General features: G+C 43.9%; 1 protein-coding gene across 1 annotated transcript in view; it reads right to left on the minus strand.

Moving 5' to 3' along the window:
- Positions 1 to 23816, minus strand: part of HS3ST3A1 (heparan sulfate-glucosamine 3-sulfotransferase 3A1) — a 96079-nt gene extending 72263 nt beyond the window's left edge. Inside the window, exon 1 of the mRNA XM_026005690.2 lies at positions 22889 to 23816. Coding sequence (XP_025861475.2) covers positions 22889 to 23523 — 635 coding nt within the window. The 5' untranslated portion in view covers positions 23524 to 23816. The remainder of the gene's footprint in view (positions 1 to 22888) is intronic.
- Positions 23817 to 24116: the final 300 nt, after the last annotated feature.

Genomic DNA, 24116 nt, shown 5'->3' on the forward strand with positions numbered 1-24116 from the left:
GAACGTGGTCCAGTTTCATTCTTTTGCATGTGGCTGTCCAGTTTTTCCAACACCATTTATTGGAGACACTGTGTTTTATTGGCTTCTCTGTCATAAATTAATTGATAATATAGGCATGAGTTTACTTCTGGGCTCTCTATGCTATTCCATTGATCACGAGTCTGTTTTTATGCTAGTACCACATGGCTTTGGTTATTATAGCTTTGTAACATCGTTTGAAATCAGAGAGCCTGAAGCCTCCAGCTTTGTTCTTCTTTCTCAAGATTGCTTTTACAGTTCAGGGTCTTTTATGGCTACATACAAATTTTAAAATTGTTTCTTCTATTTCTATGAAAAATGTTACTGATAATTGATAAGGGCTGCACTGAATCTGTAGAGTGCTTTGGGTAATATGGACATTTTAAAGATACCAATTCTTCTGACCCGTGAACACAAATGATCTTTCTACTCATTTGTGTCTTCTTCAATTTCTTTCATCAAAGGAATCTGTGTTGTAAGGCACTCTCTAGGTAATTCTGATGCCGGCTTGGATTTGAGAAGCACTGGCCTCACAAATAGTGCTGGTGGTTGTATTAGGAACTGCCACATAATGAGTAACTCCAGAACTTAGTGACTTAAAAAAACAGATGTTGATTATCTCATGCAATTTCTGAAGGTCAGGAGTCCTGGGGCAGGTTATCTAGGTAGTTCTAGCTCAGGGTATCTCTTGAGCATGCAGGCGAGTTATGAGCTGGGGCTATGGTTGGTCATATGAGACTGGACTATGCTGAAAGACCCATTTTAAAGTCATTAATGTGGCTGCTGGCAGGAGGCTTCAGTTCTTTGCCACATGAGCCTCTTTAGAGGGCTACTCCCAAAGCATGGCAGCTAACTTCACCAAGTCAAGTCATCCAAGACAAAGAACATGACCAAGTTGGAAAACACAGTCTCTTGATACATGAACCTGAAGAGTAGCATACTATCAGTTTTGCCATATTCAATTTAATATAAGTGAGTCAATGGGCCTACCCCTACTCAAGAGGAGGAGGATTAAGCTCCATCTCTTGAAGGAGAATCAAAGAATTTGTGCACCTATCTTCAAAACCACAGCAGTGGTTGGAGGTATCCAAAACCTTTAATAACACATAGCACCCATTTTAATTAAGATCTCTCTAGCATGTGACATCAAGGGACATTGTAAGAATCAGTTCATTATTCTAAGAACAAGCAACTACTCTAATTTTATTTTCTTGCCATTAAATTTACCAGTGCTACTAACACAATTTCCATATCTAGTACTGGATGCTAGAACAAGCATGTGCTTAGTAGGATGGCCTAACCAGCATGCTGTTAATTACTGGAACTAAGGTATCTTCATCTTGATTCCACCTAGCCTGGACTAGACAAGATCCTCTAAGCTATTACCAGCTCTGTTTCCAACAGGTCCATGGGGTTGCTGCCCAGCTGCCTTGCTACAGGGAGCCTGTCTTCCCCAGGGCCTTTCACCCTGAAAAAACCTTTAGATCAGGCTGTGGAGGGAACCAGCAAAGCCAACTGTGCCCTCCTAAGAGAGAGGAAGAATGGGAGCTTGAGAATACTGGTCATGACAGAAAAGCCCAGAAGCTTTCCCTGTATTCATACAGCACAGTACAGAATAGAATGATACAGTTTTAGGCCAAGGGAGTGAACAGAAATCAATGAGTTTGACATTATTTTGCAGGTGAAAAAACTCAGTCCCAGAGAGTCAAGTGCCTTATGTAAGTTCACTAATCAATGATAAAGCCAGGAGTAGATGCAGGCTTCTCTACTACAAAGTGCTTCTCTACCACAATCAGCAAGAACTGCTATTTGCATCAAGTTCAGGCACAATCTAATTCATTACTTTTATGTCTGATGACATTTTTAAAGATCCCAAGAGGGACGCCTGGGTGGCTCAGGGGTTGAGCCTCTGTCTTCGGCTCAGAGTGATCCCGAATCCCAGGATCGAGTCCCGCATCAGGCTCCCCATTAAAAAATGGGTAAGTCAGTTTATTACCCAACATTCTTCTTCTGAGAAATTATGCTAAGGAAATAATCATGAGTAAGCACTCAAGATTTAGTTATGTGGAATCCACCGTAGGTTTGTTATAGTAAAATACCAGAGTCAAATTAGACATTGAACAGTGGGGAGTGCTTATGTGACTTATGGCACATCCAGACAACAGAATCCATGCAATATTAACCAAAAAAAATTTTAAACTCTTTAAAAAAAAAAAAACAGGGGCTTCTACAGTGGTATTTAGAGAGTTATGCCTTCCTCACTCAATGCCTTAATTCAATCCAGTCTAGAGTCAGGGCCCCATGGTCACTCCTCATACTTGGATCTAGTACCAATACGGTGCCTAAGATACCATCTCATGAATGAGCATACGAGTGAATGGCAATTAGACTCACAGTGTGACACCAAAAATCCCCTAATAACAAAGTCTCACTTGAGTGAGAGGAATTACAAACACCCTTTCAACATGAATAATTATTTGCAGTATGGTAATCATTTGAATGTGAATGACTTCATGTATTAAAAACAGAATTTGATTTTCCATTGTTATGGTAGTGAAATCTGCCGTTTACATTAAGTATACAAAACGTACGAGCTGTCTGATGTCTAAATACCCAGAAAAAATATTTTAATGTTAGAGATGCTGGAGACTCCTTACCCATACCACACATAACTATACACTTTAAAATATCCAACGCCTAGCATTGTGTATCTTTTTATAAAAATAAATGAAGACATTTGTATAACTGCACACCTTTTCCCATTTGAATGAAATGCTTCTCTCTGTTGTTTGAGAATCATGTGCACACAGGACTTTGCCACACTTCTCTACCTGTTCAATACTGGTGGGAATATAAACTCATACAATCACTTTGGGAGTTAATCTAGCAAAATGTATCAAACATTCCAGCCTTTGACCTTTCCATTCTATTTCTGGGAGTAGGTTCTAAACAATTTGTACTCAGTATAACAAATAGCATTATAAACAAAGATAATTATCAGAGGGCTATTTATAGTAGCCCCAAATTAAAAAGTACCCAAAGACTAAATGATAAATTATGACATGTTTTTATTTTATTTATTTATTTATTTGAGAGAGAGAGAGCAAGTGCAGATAGGGGCAGAGGAAGAGGGAGAGAAAGAATCCAAGCGAACTCTAAACTGAGCATGGAGCCCGAGATACGGTCAATCCCAGGACCCTGAGATCATGACCTGAGCCAAAATCAAGAGTTCAACACCCTGGTGCCCCTATGATACATTCTCAAAGGGGAATTTAGAAGTCATTACAATATTTATAAAAGGACCACCAACATAGTTAGAAAACGTTTACGGGCACCTTGGTACCTCATTGGTTAAGCATCTGCCCTCAACTCAGGTCATATACCAGGGTCCTGGGATCAAGCCCCACATCGGGCTCCCTGCTCAGTGCACAGTCTGCTTCTCCCTCTGCCCCTCACCCTGCTCGTGTGCTCTTGCTCTCACTCTCTCTCAAATAAAATCTTTAAAAAGAACAAAATGTCTATACTGTACTCCTAAATGATAAAATCATTAAAAATTATACATACACCTTGAACCTAATTAGGTAAACATTTTTTTTAATAGCTGATGAAGAGTAAAATGTCTGGGAGTAAATACCTCAGATTGGTTACAAGGATAGCCTTTAGTGAGTTTGCTACATCGTCTGCAATGGGTGAGCACAGAGTCAGTGGTGCTGTTAACTCCAACAGATGTATTCCTAAAATCACCACACTGTATAAAATCACACAGTAAAAACCACAGGGCTTATGGGGATAATGGAGTTAGGGTATTAGACTCCCAACTTTATCAGTGCAATATTTTAAAAACGATACGAACCTAATAACAGCAGCAGAACAGTTTTACACACCTGAATGGTTAAGAAATTCATACATACTACAATAAATATGGCACCTGACCTTGGAGAAGCCTTAAAGTTTGCTAGTGAAAGTGGGCACTGGAAGGTTGCAGCTAGCCAGTTACTGTGAAGTGGTAGCAGGAAGGTGTTTTAAAATGGGACCTGGAGCTGCACACCAGCCAGGGTGGGTGGGCCTCACAGCTTGCAGTGAGGTAGCTGGTGGATATCTGAGATCTGTGTGTGTGCATGCGAGTCTGCCCCTTCTTGCATGGCTGGGTTCAGCTGAGAGCCCTTTTTTCTTCATTCACCTAGTGGTTCTCGAGCACAAATATGTGCATAAGCAAATATGATTGGCATTAGACAATAACAGGCTCCTAAAATATGAATTCCGTTGCAACACATTCCTGTTTGCAAAACACGCATTACAGCAGAGCTGACTGTATTCTCTTTCCAATAAGTAAATAAAATTTAATATGAGCTAGTAAAATCCTATTTGTAAAAGCTGTCTACACACTCTACACTGTCTCAAAACACCTAGTCACAAGAACAAAGGATAAACAGATGTGAATCTGCTTGGCAGCCAGTATGCAGAAAAGCAGCAATAGATGGACTAAATATTTTGCTCTTCAAATAAGCTGTGTTACATCAATGTTTTGAAGACGTATCTCCCAAGCACTACTTGATGATGAGAAAAGCTATGAAGCGGTTTTAATAAACTTTGGTCTATCAGATAAGTATTGCACTAGATGACCTTGGGGTCATTTCCAATGCTAATGATGAGATTTTATGACAGGATGTTTTTTTCTTAATAACGAGGTATTTATTTGGGGATAAGAATAAAAACAAGCTCACATCCCAGAGGGCTGAGATTTAGCACAAGCTCTATGAATTCCAAACAGGAACTGAATATAATAACGATAAATCCAGTCACGCCATTCTGAGCCTAAATATTTCAGATTTTTTCCAAAAAAAAAATGTTTAAAGTACATTTTATGTTTTGTTGGAATAGCATTTTAAACTGCAAATGTGTGAAGCATCTCTTATCTCTTGTCATTTTTATATGAACATATGCTGTGAAATAGTCCAAATTACTTTCTTTTGATTTTAGAAGACACTAATTTCCTTTAACTACTGTCTTATTATCTCTGTGCCTATAGAATAAAACCCAGAGACTCAAAATCTTTTCACTTCCTAAATGTCACCTGAGAACAATATCGAGTTTTCCTCTGATTTTAAAATTACCTTGACTTAAGCAAACACATAAAAAAGGCCCTTCCTGGGAAACAGTTTGTCCAACTAGACACTTCCTTTTTTTCTGATGGATGTTATAAAAGGGGAAGCGACTCATTTGGCAAAGTATAGTACATCATTACTCAAATCTGAGTTCAATAGTTCAGATTTTTAGAGGCCTTGGGGAGGAAGAAAAAGAACTTTCTGTTTTCAAAGAAAATGAACACTGAGCTAGCATATTCTACAAAAATCTGATAATAGGCATATGTAAGTCAGATGTCCAAATCAATATGCTGGAATTGCTTACACAGCTAATTACTTTTCAATTTTTAAGAACTTCCTGTTTGGAAGGGCAATGGTTTCACCTACCTCTCAAACGGTGCTGACACGTTATGGTTAACGGGTATACATAATTCACATGTTCAAGCCAATACACTAGGAGTCATTTAAATGACCTATTATTTATTTGAATTTTGTTATAAATGAAGGAGAAGCATGCTTATAAAAGTAGAGCCAAACTACCATTTACTCATCTGATGCAGTTTGCTACACAATCAAGGGGCTGAAAGTGAAACGAGACATTTAATGTCCAGTGGATTTCTAAGCATTTCATAACCATCATCTTTTAAATTCGCAGAGCACTGCTCACACATTGTATCATTTGATTAATAATTCTGATGTTTCTGTCCCTGAGAAATCAATCACCTAATTTTAAGAAACCGTATCTGAAATACCGTCTATCTTTCCGAATGCCTTATTTTTAAACTAGCATCACCATCGAGAGTAGCCCTAGGCACACGCTTTGATAACGTGTACACAGACGGCACAGTTTGTGAGACTCTGTCATTTGTTAATTTTGTAGAGGCAGATGATTTAAATTCCTAACAAGACAGTATAGCCATTCAGTACCCAGAAACAGGGGGCAAAGTTTCTTTTCAAAAAAGATCAAGTGGACAAAGTTGTGGAAACTGAAAATACAGTAAATTTAGGGTCTTGGGAGAAATTGACTGGAACCGCCTGGCTGTGGAGAAACAGGTGATGAGGGAGACAGTATCAGGAGAACATGAAACGTCTGATACTCGGTGTGCGCAGGGAAGAAATGGGATGATGTCACTGATGGAAAGACTATCCAGTGGTTGAATCTTAAAAAAAAAAAAAAAAAAAAAAAAAAATCAGCGTTGATGAGAAAGGAAGAAAACACAAAGCAGTTAAATCTCTTCGTCCTCCCAAGGAACTTTAAGGCAAGTGTTCAGAAGATGAAAGCTCGTAAAAGCAAGTTCATTTTCCTTTCCACGCTTGCAATGGAGTTTAGAATAGGCTAGTGCAGCACTGCCTTGAAAATTTACAAATATTTTCAAGAAAACGGGCATATCAGACACTACTTGTGTTCAACAATTAATGCTGAAAGCCTTAAGCATCCATTAAAAAAAATTCAGGGTGCCTGGGTGGCTCAGCAGTTGAGCATCTGCCTTTGGATCAGGGCGTGATCCTGGGGTCCTGGGATCGAGTTCCCCATCAGGGTCCCCGCAGGGAGCCTGCTTCTCCCTCTGCCTGTGTCTCTGCCTCTCTCTGTGTATCTCATGAATAAATAAATAAAATCTTTTTAAAAATAAAATAAAAAATAAGAAAAAAGGTCCTAGCTAAGACTCTGATAAAGAGACTTTTGATCAAGTCACCATGTAGTTTTACTACATGAGGATTCATCATAACGGCCATAAAGTCTGTATGAAGACCCCATTGGTTGATTCCAGTCTAAGCAAGAAGAGGGAGACAGACACGGGCCAAGTTCATTGCATTCCTCATGTCTTCTGACACATTTCCACGTACTCACCAACTCACTGCTGGCTGGCATATGTCACACGACAGCCACCCAACCTGGTCTCAGGATCCCCAATAACTTCCTAACTGCTGAAACAAACACTCCTCCATCTCAAACCTCTATACCCCCTTTTAACAGCATTTGATACCAATGATCTTGAAACTCACCCCCTCTACCACCAACATTTTATTATGAAAATTTTCAACACGGTGAAAATGAGAAGGAATGGTGCAAGAGACACCCTGCGCCTACCAACAAAAAATTTGTTTTAAGATTTTAAATTTATTTATTCATGAGAGACACAGACAAAGAGGCAGAGACACAGGAAGAGGGAGAAGCGGTAGGACTCGATCCCAGGACTCCGGGATCATGACCTGAGCCAATGGCAGATGCTCAACCACTGAGCCACCCAACTAAATTCTAAATACATATTTTCCTTAAAATCTGTATTTGTCTTATCCCAGGATCTACCCATCTTTCTATCCATGCAAATTCATCTGATCTTTTTTCAATGTGTTTCAAAGTAAACTGCAGACATCCACACCATTTCCTTTATACACTTCCCCATGCACAGCATCAACTCTAGAAACTATATGCCCTTGGAGTGAAAATATAAACATGTTTTCCTGGTCCTGCTCTCTTTCCCCAGCTCCTTGCATTCTGCTACACACTCTCACCTGTCGGCTTTGTGACAGCTGGCAAGACCTCAACAATCTCGCCTTACGTGGTTCCCGAGCCTAACCTCCCCCATGAGCTCCAGCTTACCCTGAAGCTCTTTCCACTTCACACCTCAGACAAAGTTGCTTGTTCTCATTGGCACCTGTCATTTCTTCCTGGGTTCCTGACCACGGTCACAGTTACTAATAAATATACTAGAGCTAGGAATCTTCAAATATTTTCCAATTTCTCCTCCCTCCCTCATGCCTAGCATCCCATGCAAAGTTTTATAATCCCTACTGCCAAAACTTCTAGCAAATCTTTCTCCCCTTTCCCACACCGACTGCCCTGCTCCAATTTAAGCCTCTATCATCTGTCCTCTAGATTCTGATAGCTCAGGCTGCATCTTCTACCTTTCTAATGCCCCCTGGGATGAGGTGTCCACACCAGAACCAGAGGCAATCTGTGGGATTAGTCCTCCACTGAAAGCCTCCACCACCCCATCCCCATCTGTAGAGCTATACTATTCAATATGGTGGCCACTGGCCTCACCGGGCTATGGAACCCATGATATTGGCTACTCAGATTGGAGACGTGCTACAAGCATCAAACACATAGATTTGGATGATTCACATGAAAAAATGTAAGATGCCTCATCCAGAATGATTTTTGATTACTCATATTTCGGATGTATTGGCTTTCAAACAAACTCTTACAGAAGTTAATTTCACCTCTTCAGTCTTACTTTGCAGGTGGCTTCTAGAAAATTCAATATGGCCAATGTGATTCCCATTATATATATATATATATATATATATATATATATATATTTTAAGTAAGCTCCACACCCAGAATGGAGCCCAATGAGGGGCTTGAACTCGTGACACTGAGATCAAGACCTGAGCTGAGGTCAAGAGTCAGAGGCTTAACTGGCTGAACCACCCAGGAGCTCCTCCCACTAGATTTCTATTAGACAGTGATGATCTAGAAGAAAATCCAATCTCTTCAAACACGCCATGTACTAATCCTCAGAACTCTTTCCTCGTGTTTGGCTCCAGATGTGATGTCTCATCACCACCCTCCCCCCCCCCACCCCCCATCTGTAAAGACAATGTTGAACTCAACCACATGGCAAGATGGTTTCTCATAACGGAGATCAGGTGAGGAAGTATGACCTCCTTATATCCCCAGAACTCCCTCCAAATGCTTCGAAGCATGCCCAGGCATCCAGAAGACAAAAGAGAAAATGAAGACTCAGGGGAAGATCTACAAACCAAAGATGCACTTGAGTACAAAGTCAAGGAAACATCAGAACAGATTCTCAAGCTTTTCATGAAAATGACCAAAGCTGCTTTGATTTGTGTGTATATAATATCTCTTCCAAAATAGAATGTGTGGGATCCCTGGGTGGCTCAGCGGTTTAGCGCCTGCCTTAAGCCCAGGGCTTGATCCTGGGGTCCCAGGATCGAGTCCCATGACAGGCTCCCTGCATGGTGCCTGCTTCTCCCTCTGCCTGTGTCTCTGCCTCTCTGTGTGTGTGTGTGTGTCTCTCATGAATAAATAAAAATATTTTTTAAAAAAATAGAATGTGCATCACTGAGTGTATGATCACCTTTACATGAAATGCCACCATTCTACACAAAATTTCAAAAAGTTCCTACAGGTCACTGCTAAGCAGTTTCTGGGTGAACTATCTTATTCTCACACAACCGCAAGGGAGTTCTGCTATTTCCAAGTTGTATCCCAAGTGGGAAGTTATTTCTACATCATGCATTCACGCCTGCTATGCACATTAGTGGAGAGTACCCACCTGAGAATAAAAAGGTAAGAAAGGGGAATCAACATGTTTGAAGCCTTCAGCCTACCCTAGAAGTCTGCAAACTCTTGGTAGTGAACCAAAGGTCTGTTTTGGTAAATAAAATTTTATTGGAACATAGCCATGCCCGTTCATTGACATATTGACCAAGGCTGCTTTTCTTTTCTTTTCTTTTTTTTTTTTTTTAATGAACAAGTAAGATCTTTTTTTTTTTTTAATTTTTTATTTATGATAGTCACACAGAGAGAGAGAGAGAGGCAGAGACACAGGCAGAGGGAGAAGCAGGCTCCATGCACCGGGAGCCCAATGTGGGATTCGATCCCAGGTCTCCAGGATCGCGCCCTGGGCCAAAGACAGGCGCTAAACCGCTGCGCCACCCAGGGATCCCCAAGGCTGCTTTTCTGCTACAAAAGCAGAGCTGAAGAGTTGAGACCACAGAGCCCAGAAAGCCTAACATATTTACTCTGGCCCTTTCCAGAAAAAAAATTCCTGATCTCTGGCCCCAGGGTCAGTTTCAGTTTTTCATTAAACCAATAGTGAATCTTTTATGTGGCAGGCAGAGCTCATGGCCCTGGAGATATAAGGTTGAAAAAGACTAAAGAAGTGAATCCACAGCATGGAGCATTCCCAATCAGTTTCTCGAAGGGTCCTGAAGCACATTCATTTTGGACTTCTCAAACAGGACTTCTGTTCACATTAGCCAGCGTTTTTCAAAGTTTTCCCATCGAGAGCCACTCTGCACCCACTCATCCATGCATGTGTAGGCACCGGAACCAAGTTTGTCAAGGTAGTAATACTTGTCTTGCTTACCACATGGGATCAACGCTCCTATTTTATCCTATCAAAGTGCCTCGCATTAAACAAAACAAAACAAAAAACAATGGATTCTATTACAATGTCTTGTGATTCACAGTGTAGTAAACTCTTCGTATAACACCAGCTTTTGTTTGTCTACATCTGGTCCTCACCATAAACCAACCATTGGTTATAAACTAATAGCCATTCACCTTCGGATGACATTGATTTGCTCCACCCATGCAGAATTTTGTTTTTAGTGTCGCTTTTGGTTTTTCATTATTATTACATATTATTTCTCAATTTTTCTTTTGAAAAATCCAAGGGCATGGCAATAACAAGTCTATTTTCTCACTTGGTAACAATCAGTCGGAGCTAAGAAGTAATTTCTCCAATGCTTGCTGCCAACTTGCCACCCTTTGCCACAGGGCAAATGCACCTGAAAATCTCAAGAATTTTCATCACAGGCATTAGTTCTCCACGACCTCCCCCCCATGATAAATATAAAACAGATCCAATTTGTTTTGTTTCCATCATTAAACTCTAGCAGGTCATTCTAGTAGACCCTCTGGCTTTGGGGAGAGCTTTTTTAACAGATACTTTCGTAATCCTGAATCCTCCCACACCAAGAAGAAAGAGCGAGACCTCATTAGAAAGAAAAACAAGTAGCTTTTATTTCTTAGAAAAAAAAAAGAAAGAAAGAAAGAAAAGAAAAACCCACAGCATTTGATGAAAGCACTACAAGAATAATTAGAGTCCACCAGGAAATTTAAAAAAAAAAATCAAAAAAACAGATGCCAGATTTTGTTTACTTAAAACCTTTGTTTGGGAAATGAAATAATTTCATCTCTGCAGCATTTTCCTACAGCCAGAATTTTTTAAGCTATCAGGTTAAAACAAATGAGACTCTGATTTGGAAAGGTGATGAGGCATGCAATTAGCTCCAAGAATGTAACTTTAGTTGCAGCTTAATTCCATTCTTTTTTTTTAATATCTGAACTTTGCAAGAATCTACAAAGACTTATGATCATACCAAACACATCCATCGTTTTTGACTTTGTCCTTTAAACTAGCCTGGTAATTTTGATATTTCTATTGAAAGGAGAGATCTAATCCAAGAAAGAAGCCTGAAAAAAGGAAAAAGAACTTTATTCCCATAATTTGATGGATTACTTCCTACTCTGAACACTCAAGAGAGAAAAAGCAAACTTAAAAAAAAAAAAAAGAAACAGCAAACTTTTTCCTGTCTGTACTCAGATTTCCCCCACTAATCTTTAACAAGCAGGCAACGATCATAAAACACAAATTACTCACAAGGATCCATGGGCCAATCATGTTAGCGGGGTCCCTAAATCTGTACACACCAAAGTATTGGGAAAATGCTCTAAGATGAAAACCAGGCATTTAAAGATGAATTGACCACTGATTCAAGTCAATGCAATGCTTTAATTTACCCATTCCGGGAGGAGAAAAACATAATGCTCTAACTTGTTCCATCCTCTGGCATATTTTTGTCATTGTTGCAAAACCTCCAAAACTGAAGTTTTATCATCTGGAACATGGAATTGTTTCTTAACTGGATTCTTCAGAATGGTGCCCTAGAATTGGAAGCCCTGGGTTCCTGTCCTTTATAAGCAAGACGATCTTTATCTCTCAGAGACCTTCTAACTCCAGCAACGTTTAGAGTTTATGATGCTATCTGGCTGGAACCAAAGGAAGTTCCCATCAGGAGCCAAGGCCTTTTTTTAAAAAAAAAGATTTTTAAAATGTATTTATTCATGAGAGTCACAAGAAAGGCAGAGACACAAGCAAAGGGAGAAGCAGGCTCCCTGCAGGGAGCCCAATGCGGGACTTGATCCCAGGACCCCGGGACCACAACCTGAGCTGAAGGCAGACGTTCAACCGCTGAGCCACCCCGGGGTCCCAGCAGCCATGTCTTAGGTGGCAATGACCTGACCGCTACAGTAAAGGGCTTGTGTTGCCACTCATAATGACCAGCGGCCAGGAAAGAAATTAGATGATGGTTATTAATAAAATAATAATGGAGGTAGACAGAAGAGTGCTTTGGTGTAACAACTGGGCTGTGCCCTGGCTGGGAGTATTAGCATAACTCAATGAATAAAAAAAACGGAATGTCAATCAAAAGGTACACACACAGCCTACTTCTCCCTCTGCCTGCATCTCTGCCTCTCTGCCTCTCTCCCTCTCATGAATAAATAAGTAATATCTTAAATTTTTTAAAAAAAAGATGCACACACAGAAAAGAGAACTCTGGACATTGGCAGTGACTCAACCATGTTCAGGAGGAAGAGGCGGTCGGCAGATTCTTACAGGTAAATGGGAGTACAGGATCACATGATGTCACAAGCAACCTGGCACAGCCACCGGCTTGCATGGCCCCAACTTCCACGAGCAGTAAGCAGCTTTCTGATTGCATTTCTGACAATATTCGGGCTTTCCCATACAGCAGTTTAGGAGGAAACCTGCTCATCTGGGCCACTTAATAGTTAAAAGTTCTTTCATAGTTACTGTTCATATTTAACGGATGGGGGTGGAAATCAAGTAGACCACCCGGATTTCTGATAGGCTCAGTAGGATGGATTCTGGAATCTGATAACTTAAAAAAAGAGAGAGAGAGAGAGACAAAGAGAGAGAAGTTGAGAAAAAACACAAGTGGTTTAGTTATCTCACAGGCCAACAGACTCATAGGATAGACAACCACTTTTAACAATTTAGGTTTTCAACCCTGTGTTGATACGCTACCCAGTTCTCTAAGGGAGGGTCCAAGACCAGGATGAAATGTGTCCAATCACATGGGGCAGCCTCTCCATGTCCACGATCTCTGAGCCGCTGATGGCCTGCTGTTTGGGCAGGAACCACACAGGGGCCATGCTGAGAACACAATGGAATACCCCGGTGGTGAGGTGCTGGCATACCAGAGGTGGGTGGCCCTGGATCCAGCACCAGTCCTACCATTTAACTTGGCTGTATGGCCTTGGACAACTTACTTCATCTTTAGTGACAGGATCTGTCTAATAATAGTCATCATATTAATAAAATATCCAGACTACATGTAGATCATTTGGTAACATCCAGTACAGGGTGAGGCCTCACCAAACATTACTAATTGTTACCTGACATCTAAAATAAGAGATAATCCAGACAGAAAATCAATAAGGGAACATTGACCTTGAAGGAACGATACATTAGACCAGGTGGACCTCACAGACATACACAGACCACTCCATCCATAGCAGCGGAAATACACGTTCATCTCCTGCAGGCGTAGAATGTTCTCCGGGACAGACCACATGCTGGTCTGCAAAACAACTATTAATGAATTTAGGAAGATTGAAACCCTATCAAGTTCTCTTTTCAGACCCAATAGTATGAAGCTAGCAATCAATAACAAGGGTGAAACCGGAAATATCACAAATATGTGGAGATTGAACAACCCACTCCTGAAGTAGTTTTAAGAGGGAAGTCACAGACACCTGGGTGGCTCAGTGGTTGGTGCCTGCCTTCAGCTCAGGTAGTGATCCTGGGATCCAGGATCGAGTCCCACATCAGGCTCCCTGCGAGGAGCCTGTTTCTCCCTCTGCCTGTGTCTCTGCCTCTCTCTGTGTGTCTCTCATGAATAAATAAATCTTAAAAAAAAAAAAAGATGGAGGTAAAGACCACCAAGTGCCTACATTAAGAGAAAGATCTCAAATGAACAGCCTAACTTGACATCTCAAGGCATGAGAAAAAGAACAATCTCTGCTTAAAGTCAGCAGAAGAAGAAAGCAAATAACAAAGATCAGAGCAGAATTAAATGAAACAGACTAAGACAAAATATTTCATCAAATGTCCATTTCAGGGTTCAAATATTTTGCAATTGTTTTTAAGAAGACTCAAAATGCATGAAGAAAAGTGTGTAGTAACTAAGATGGAAAGATACAAACAGAGAATGGCATTAAATCAAAGAAATTATCTTCTCTACATAAGCATTAGTAGCCTGTCCTTTGCACAACACATGTTCACAAAACTAAGCCAATCAATGGGGTTCCTGGGTGACTCTGTTGGTTAAGCCACCAACTCTTGATTTTGGCTCAGGTCATGGTCTCAGAGTTGTGAGATCGAGCAAGCATGGAGTCTGCTTAAGATTCTCTCTCTCGGGATCCCTGGGTGGCGCAGCGGTTTGGCGCCTGCCTTTGGCCCAGGGCGCGATCCTGGAGACCCGGGATCGAATCCCACGTCGGGCTCCCGGTGCATGGAGCCTGTTTCTCCCTCTGCCTGTGTCTCTGCCTCTCTCTCTCTCTCTCTCTGTGACTATCATAAGTAAATAAAAATTAAAAAAAAAAAAAAAGATTCTCTCTCTCTGTCCCTCCCCATCACTCTCTGTCTCTAGAAAACAAACAAACAAACAAAAAACGAAAACTAAAAAACTGATCCAATAAAGATAAGGGAGTAAGAATTATAAGGAAACACTAAGTTCTTTGCATCTTGAGATGCAGGGCCATGCTGTTTTGTTTTGCTTAAGAGAAAATGTAATGTGAACAAAACTATTTTTACAGTTGTTGAAAATATCAAAAGAAATGTTTCTAGGGAGATTTTCATGATTCTGGTAAACCAGAGTCTCAGAAGCACAACTCTGTGTTTAAAAACAGAAGCAGAAAATGCCAGCATGTCACCTAGACGTGGGGACGTTTGGGTCCCAGCACACTGGCATCCAGAACCAGCACCTCAATGGGAAGAACCAGCCGGGGTGCCCAGGTTCTGGTTCTCCAGCGCACTCGAAGTTGGATTTTCTCTGATCCTTGAACTTGGTGATTGCTCCACATCTGTTTTGCTCCCATGGCTGGTCCTGTAAGCCACAGTGTCTAAACCAAAGGAGAAAGCACCAGGTCAAGCAAGCAGCCAGGAGCGGTAAGCTGGCCAAGAAAATCTGGACTGGGGGCACCTGGGTGGCTCAGTGGTTGAGCACCTGCCTTTGGCTCAGGGTGTGATCCTGGGGTTCTGGGATCGAGTCCTGCATCGGGTTCCCCGCAGGGAGGCTGCTTCTCCCTCTGCCTGTGTGTCTGCCTCTCTCTCATGAATAAATAAATAAAATCTTAAAAAAACAACAACAACAACAACCGGGACCGTGCTGGCATCTCAGCCACAAAGAGCAATGGTTCCATCCCATCACCAGCTTCCCAACCCGACAACTGCTCCTCCTGTGTCGTAGGAAAAATGCCTGATGCCAACTGATTTTCCCCTGACCCCTACCTCCGTCCTTTCTGTTCTCAAAAACCTGTCATTTACATCAAAGGGATTTGTTTTTGTTTTGGGTTTTTTTTTTTTAAAGGGATTTGTTATGTTTTGTTTTTACTTTCCAACAAGAGTACAAGTCAATCAGGGGTGGGGGACTTTTTACACCTTCCTCACTTTGCCAGCCACAGAAGAGAGAAGGAAAGCCCAACAGAATGGTCTCTGTGCTTGGTTTGGGGACAGCGAGGCGGAGGAGTCAGCGGAGGGAAGATCAGCAGGTCTGGAAGCCACAGGTGCTTTGGGAGAACAGGGCACAAAAGGGAGCGGGTGTGCAGAGGAGGACCTCCGGATGAGCCCTCATCCCTTGAAGTCGTCGGGCATCTCCTCCCTTCCTTGCGGATGTTTTTTTCCTTTGGTTTTAGAATAATTTCAAATTCTAAAATTGTTCCAAAAAAGTAAAAGACAGCGCAGAAACTTTGCAGATACCCCTCCACCCAGACTCCCCTAAGGTTATCATCTCACGTTTCCCTAGCACTGTGATCAAACCCTAGAATTTAATCCTGGTATTGTTCCACCGACAGGCTGCACACACATTGTCTCATTTTTCCAGTTTTTTCCAAGAATGCCCTTTCTCCAGGATCCAATCAAGGATCCACCATTTTTACTCACTAGTGGTTAGTCTCTGGTCTCTGACAGTTTGTCAGTCTTTGTTTCTCGTGATCTTGACATGTTTTAAGGATGCCAGTCGGAGATTTTCTTCGGTAGCTGCCCTGCCATTTGGGTTGATCAGATGTTTTCTCATGATTAGACCGGGCTTGGGCGCTTGGGGGAAGGATACCCCACAGGTGAGGTGCGCTCCTCGCTGGCTACACCAGGCAAGCATTAAGCTCGTCGTCACCTGGCTGCAGTGGGGTCTCCTGATGTCTCCTCTGTAATGTTCCTATTTTTTTCCACTCCTCTGCAGCCTTGCCTTCACCCGACCACCACCCTTCTCCCCCACCCTCCCCAGGCACCGGGCTGCAGTCACAAGAACGGTTCTCCTATTGGGAGTCCGAAGGCACCTCCTGTGACATCGTCCCTTGGGTGGGGGGGGGGAGGATCTTCCTGATGTGTCTCTGTTGGTTCGGGGTTAAACAGGCTTCTGTGCACTGCCCGTTAGGAAATCCGGGGACCCTCCTCCAGAGCCTTACAACCCCGGGAAGCTACAGGGCTGCATAACTGCTGTCGAAATAAAATCATCTGGAAGTATTTTCATTTGAAGCTGGCTTTCAGAAACAGAGGCAAAGCACACTAAGGAAACTAATCTGGGGCATATGGTGTTCCTTTTCACTCATGCACATTTCCAATATAAATCTCCTACTCATTTATATCTTGTTTCTCAGGTTTATTGTGAAGGCAGGTCTCTTTTATTTCTCTCCAAAGAATAAACTCCCTGCCTAAGAGGAGTGAGCTCAGGCAGACAAGCAAAGCAGAGCTCGGCCACACTGAACAGACAATCCCTGGGCTATTGATGCTACTACCTAAGGCCACCTGCCCCAATTTCCCTAATCCAGACCGCACTTAACTCGCTGATTACAGGTTTTCAAAGTTCAGCTGCTTGGGTCCCTTGCTGACTCTCCCTCCCACTAGGTGGCACCACATGTCACCTTCAAAAATGGGCTGCTCTCCCAGTCTGCGAAGGAAGATTTTATTTTTTTCAACGGTGCAAGCATATCACACGCCTCATGGTCAGTTACTAAATTTCATTCATAATAAACACTTCCTCTTTTCTTTATTTCTTCCTTCCTTTCTTTTTTTTTTTTTTTTAAACATTTACTGTCATCGGACAGCTTCTGGGACAGGTCAAATCTGAACTCTTGGGACACAGTCCTCAAGTGATCATAGGAGACATGTGAATGTTCCAGGCATGGTAGTCATGACCACGTGAGTAATACAATAAAAAAAATCGAGAATTGCATCACTGGAGACCAGCAACTGGGAAGATGCTTCAGGTCACTGAACTCAGCATTTCCTCAATTTCTAAGTTCTGGTTTCACACACGTTTATCTATTAACTGTACCACGATCCCCCATGGAGATTCTTAAACTGTATCAAGTTACATCAAACAGGGCCGTCCAACATTTTAAGACAGTCTTATAAATGCGAAGACTAGGGAGTTATACTACATTAACTACATAATGTTGTAGTTATGCTATCACTCAGATTCCTCCAATTCCTTATTAAAGGCCTATCTGTAACGGAAAAAAAATCTCATTTTCGCGACTGTAACTCATTGCCTCGAACAGAAACCAACTTTCAAAAAGTGCGGAGTCCAATATCACTGGGAAACGTACCAAGAGAGGACACTCTTTATCTGCCAAGTTACTATTATTTGGTGGAGAAAGATAACCTTCCTAAAGAAAAGTGCTAAGTGTGTAAAGTTCCCAACGGGACCCTGGTGATTTGAATGATGGTAATTGCAATTTGCAGTTGTTCACATGCACGCTTTAGGGATGGGAGGCCCTTTGTTGTTTATATCAAGTAGGTTTGTTTGCTCTGTGACACTCTTCCCCTCCCAATGTGAGCATCTGGTCTATGTAAGGTTAGCCCCCGATGTCATTAATTGCACAGGCTTATTATTTTATTCCCATGACCCCCTCCAAGATACAGATTTGGCACGTATTCTTTCCTGGCCAATCGACAGAGTTATGCATATGAGACAAACATTTTGGCCAGAGGGTTTTCTTTTTTAAGGGGAGGGCAGATCACGGTATCGTGGAGGATTTTTCCACTCTGAGACAGCTATGCATTTCACATAAAACGTATCAGCACACGATAAATCTCATTGTTATAAAGGAATATTGGCATGCAAGCTATTCTAGTTCTAGGCTATAACAAACGTGGCTTTTGTTGTTTTTAATACCCAGACTCACTAGACCCAAAGCCATAACCTCAGTGTCTGATATATCACGCTCAGAAGTTCCGCAGGCACTTAATAACTAGCCTGTTACCAATTCTATCAATTTCCCCACCTACCAAGTGTCTGCTCTTACATGCACGCTTGGGGACGCGCACACACACACACACACACACACACACACACACACACCAGGACTAAGCTGTCTACTGGTATTGCTGGAGTCATCTACTGGGATGCTAAGTCCAGAGTACAGGCATTCAGCTAATAAAATGAAAGCTCTGTGGCTTCTCAAAGGGCCTGTTTGCAGCCTCTCGGTGGATAGAGAATGTACAGTCACTGGGAGCTGATGGGAACTATATGCATAAAAGAAATTACCCCCTCTCCCCCTGTAGACACACACCCTAGACTCGAGGTCCAAAGCAACTTCTTTCCTCTCTCCTCCTACCCCACATCCCTTCCCACTGTTCTTTACTCTAAGGACAGAGGGGCTCTCTTTGGACTTCAGTCCCTATGACCTTGCATGGGTGGCCAGGCTCTGCAGCTCCCTTGGCTCGAATTTCATTTCCACCCATACAGAAGGGGCTTGTGGCTCAGGAGGGTGGGAAAGTGCACATGGAGGTAGTTTGCAGCTGCTCCCAGCTGCTAAGAAATGCCGGTTTCTCCTGATAGGAACCCAGAGTTCCTCTGTCCCGTCCGCCTCTTCGGTAGACTTGGAAAACAAGGCGATGATCGTGAGAGGCCACAAAACTTTAAATTTTGATGGAGCTGGGGTGGGGTGGGGGGAACCAACTCTTAAACTCCAAGCCGATTGATCTCTGATCTTCCTGGATGCTAGAAAGTAAAATATTTTAGGGATACTCTTCTCCACTCAAAAGAAAACACATCATAACATAGGGGAGAAGCATGCCAGCCTGAGAGATTAGGTATGGAACAGTTACTATCTTGTCCCAAAATACGAGAGGAGACAAAAATGTTACACCAAATAAAGTTATTTATACGTACATATGCGTGTGTACACATGTATGTTTAGTATTTTATAAATAGGGATCTTTGGTCTTACAAAGAAAAGAAATGACCCCCTTTCTGAGTTGGCACAGAAATACCCAGGGACAGAGGGGGGCCTTCTCATTCAATTCTTAGCTCACCTGCTCTTGAAATGACAATAGCAGCATTTGGCTTCCAGAAAAGATCTCAAAGCCTTAAAGCTAATGAAAAAAATTCCCTAACTTTCCTTTATGAACCCACCACCCATACCATGGAAACACACGCAGACTGTTCATTGCAAAGGATTGCTTTCCCATGACATGCAAGCCACAGACATTTGTCGTACTGATATCATGTCTGCTAAATTAAGTAATGTTGGAATGTTTTTTAAAGCCCCCACCAGGGTGGAGTTTCACATCCAGAAGACTCCACCGAAGCATCCTACGTTATCATTAACACATTTCCTGGCATATAAATATCTGTCTTTTTCGTTTGTTCTAGAGGAACATTAGGGCATTTTAAACCAATCAGAGCAGCTTCCCTTTTTAGAGATTTTGAAAAAACTCAACTTTCTTGCCTTTACTACAAATCTGTCCAAAGGAAGAAACTGATTTTACTAATCTTGGGATGCAATTTATGAAGTACTTTATGTTTTTTTCTCAGTGAGGCAAATGTACCGAAATATCCCAGCCATGGTCGTGGCCACAGTATTCATTCTCAAACTCACTCTCCCTGGCATTTTCTTTCAGCTTCCTAACAACACACTTCTCCCTTTGTCAGGACAGTAGGGGGCACTGCCACAACGATCTATTATGGCCAACTGTGAGATTTCATAGGGCAAAAAAACCCACGTCTGGACATATAAGATTGTCCCACGTCAATGAGCATCTAAAAAATATTTTACAGGGTTTTTTTTCTTCTATAATTCACTTTGGGGTGCAAACACGAGCTGTCTTTTTGTTCACGTCGCGGGGGTTGGGGGGGGAGGCGGGGTAAATCAGAAGCATGTGGCAGAAATCCCATATAATAAATTTGGGGCTGACTCAGGAAAGTCTCACCAAATCCCTAATTGTACATACTGGCCAAACACCAGCAGTAATGTCCACTTAATATAGGTTAAGTAGTATTCTGTGCAAGAGATTTTTTTTTTCCAGAGTTAATGTTCAGTCTCTCTCACAAACATCATACTCCCAAGTTCAGAGCCAAGATGAAAGAGAACTGTGGCAAAATTTCATTAAATGAGCGCATAATCCAGGCTGTATAGGTGGGTTTTTTTTTTAATAAGAGTTTTATATGTAATTGAGTTAAACTTAAATTTATGCATCCAATAAAAACCATTGCAAATGGTAAAACAAAGACATTGCCACGACACTTAGAAAATTAAATTCACCAAACCATGAAGTCTACCGTGCAGTTATTTTTGTAACCACCATAAATTGCTTTATAGCACTCCTCTGCTGGAATAAACAATCCAAGGAGAGATTTACTTTACAGCGTGCATCTAGTTTCCAAAAGAGAGTGACCTAAAAGTTTATGACTTTTCTTTCTTCCCCCCTCTCTCTCTCTCTTTTTTTTTTTTTTTTTGTTAATACTTGTGTTTCTAAGTTACCTTGAAACATTCCTCCTCTCTTACATGATCTTAGGAAGGTTCAAGGAAAATAAGATCTAGGTCTGTAGACAGACACTGCCCTCAAATACTGAATTCTGGAATAAGAAGAACCGATCCTACTTTGTGGAAATAAAGTCTACATGGTAAAACGAAAAGAAAGAGTTTTAGTGCCAAATGTTTCACCGTATTTAATGGCACCTCAGATCCAAACGTTGTCTTTAGACCTTTCGTGAAGTTGGCTTGAAATGTGTTGTGTCACGGCACTGTACCAAGCCCGATTCAATGCAAACCTCTATAGATAAGAGTTTTAGGGGTCTTTAATCACTTCTTTCTTGTGTCCTTGATGGAAAAAACAGAGCTGCCTTTGTGCTAAAAAGAAGGACCTGTTGTTTCCAGATTCAACAGGTCATTTTTATAAGAACTTCCCAGAGGATACAACATAAATGACAGAAACACAAGGGGATTTTTTTTAAGTGGCTGATGATTTTAAATGATATATATTCTATATTAAGGGAAGGTTGTTTGTTTTTCTTTCCAACAAATGGAAAGTTACTGTTTTAAAAATGTTTAAGGTTTGAACTTGACTTTTAAGACCACATGTTTTCTCCTAAGTTGGGTTACTGTAAATTCGGCTCCCGAAATCAATCTGAGGGTGTGCCTGACTCCTCAAATAAATAAACTTGTCAGATCAAGTTCATTTCTGTTTCGGAGATGAATTATTTAGTTAGTGAGCTTCTGAACTCTATTTAAATTGTGCCAGTAACTTTTGTGATGCTGTGTCAGTTAAAACAACAAAGAGAACACGTACTTAATGAACAAGATATAACATCATAAAATGAAAATTCTGGCCACATGATTTTTGGTTGTTCTCGGAGCAAAGAAAACAGGCCAATATTTTATGGCAAATAAAATCCAGGTGACACCAGGATTTATTGGAGTTTGGCTGATTCCATTAATAAAGGTGGTCTAAATTTGAGAAGACTGGCAACTTTAAGATTGAGATCTGAATCGGACTTGTTTCCTAAACTTTATTAGGAGGGTTTTTCACAATGTAACCAGTGTCCTGATTTTTTTTTTTCTCCCTTTCTTTTTTTAAAAAGGAAAAAAAAAAAAAAAAAAGTTGCCTCATTTGGAAAGATAATTGTTTGAAGACCTTTAGAAAAGTTTCATCCAGGCCAGAAACACGAGACACTATTCTCTTTAAAGTTAGGAAACACTTTTTTCAAAACTCATTCCTCACCACAAGCACAAGTTATTACAGGGGAAGCCCTTCCTTAAAGCAAGCACACAGGCTGGTTGCTGGCACGAGCGCTAACCTGTATTTCCCAACTACCCAGCCTCTGGTTCTTGACACTTTTACTAAGTCTCGATATTACTAGGGCAGTGATCTGGCAAAGGGTCAAGGTAAATGAATACCTGATGGCAGAGACTGCAGGAACCACTGGGTACTGTTCAGCAGATAAAGAAGAAATAAAAGCATGCTTTCTGCGGGAAAAGCATGGACTAGGCTACACGCCTCCTAATGCCTCCTAATCGAGGAACCGATTTCTAATTTAGGAGGTCCCTTTCCACCCACCCAAGCCCTTAAGCTAACAACAGAGACACACGGACCGGACCGAGCAGGAGAAAAAGATGGGATTGGCTGCGTGAAGGAAAGGAAATCCCAAGGACGAAAGGAAAATCGTGAAGGCCAAAATGTTCCACCCCTTGCCTCCCTTAACACCCATTTATTTCCCTGGAGGCAGGAAGGCACGATGGGGAAGGAGACCCCTGCACTCATGGGCAACGCCTGAGGCCCCTTTGCGTGGAACCTGGAAGGGGCTGAGCTGGGGTGGGGGATCCCTGCACCCCGCGCACCCCGCGCACCCGCGCACCCGCGCACCCGCGCACCCGCGCACCCGCGCACCCGCGCACCCCGACCCCGACCCGACCCCGGCTGTGCCCTGCGCCAGCTCACCGGTACCAGGCGAGGCCCTTGTCGTAGCTGCGGTCGAAGAAGTGGGGCTCGGCGCCCACGGCGCGCACGTCGGGGTGCACGCGCAGGAACTCGAGCAGCGCCCGCGTGCCGCCCTTCTTCACGCCGATGATGATGGCCTGCGGCAGCTGCTTGCTGCCTTCGTCCAGCAGCAGGGCCAGCGTCCCCGGCGGGGCCTCGGCGGCGCTGCTGCCGGCCCCCGAGCCGCCGGGACCTCCGGCCAGGCCGGGGGGCTCCTCGTCCCAGGCCGCCTCCTCGCCGTCGTCGCGCGGCCCAGCCGGCCGGCGCCGCCGCCACCGCCGCAGCTGCAGGAGGCGCTTCCCGTGCGCCGCCGCGGGCCACGCCGCCGGCTCCCCCGGGCCTCCCGCCAGGGCGCCGCGCCCCGGGGCCCCCGCCCCGCCGCCGCCGCCGCCGCCGCCGCCGCCGCCGCCGCCCGACGGCCGCACCAGCGGGCCCGCCAGGCTCTGGCAGCGCTCGGCCAGGCAGTAGAAGACGTAGAGCGACGTGAGCAGCGAGCAGAGCATCAGCAAGAACCTCCGGAAGATGCTGCGGGACAGCGGCTCGGCGGAGGCGGAGGCGGCGGGGGCGGGGGCGCCGGCCGGGCCCGGGGGGGCCATCCTAGCCGGAGGCGACGTCGGGCCGCGCGCGGGCCATGCTAGGCCGGGACCCCGCCGGGTGCCGCGACCTCCGGCTGGGGGCCCCGCATCGCCCGTGCGTCCCTGCGGCCGTGCGAGCTGCCCGGGGACACCGAGCCGCGGGCGCCCCGCGCGGGATCCCGGCCTCCGGTCGAGGGGGCGGGAGGGGGACGTGGTGCCGTGCTTAAGAGACCATCGTCGTCGGCTCGCCCGCCCTGAGCCTGCGGGGCGCGCTCGGCGCCGGGGGGCCTGGCGGCGGCGGCGGCGGCGTCTCAGCGCGGCCCCGGGCGGCCTCCCGGCGAGGATCCCCGCTCAGCGGTCGTGCATCCCTGGCTCGGGCCCGGGGCGGGCACTCGAGGCTCCGGGGACGCGGAGCTCCGGGCGCTGCAGCCAGCGGCGAGCGGCGGTGCCCTCCTCCGGGCCGCTGGCCGCGGGGGCGCGAGGTCCCCCGAGTGCGCCTGCCCCGGCGGGAGCCCGAGGCCCGAGGCCCGAGGCCCGCGGCGGGCCGTGCGCCCCTGCTCCGCAGCGCCCGGGGTGTCCACCGGGAGCGGCGCGCCGAGCCGGGCTGCGCGGGA

This window comes from Vulpes vulpes, chromosome 12 (genome assembly GCF_048418805.1).
Source record: "Vulpes vulpes isolate BD-2025 chromosome 12, VulVul3, whole genome shotgun sequence".
NCBI lineage: Eukaryota > Metazoa > Chordata > Mammalia > Carnivora > Canidae > Vulpes > Vulpes vulpes.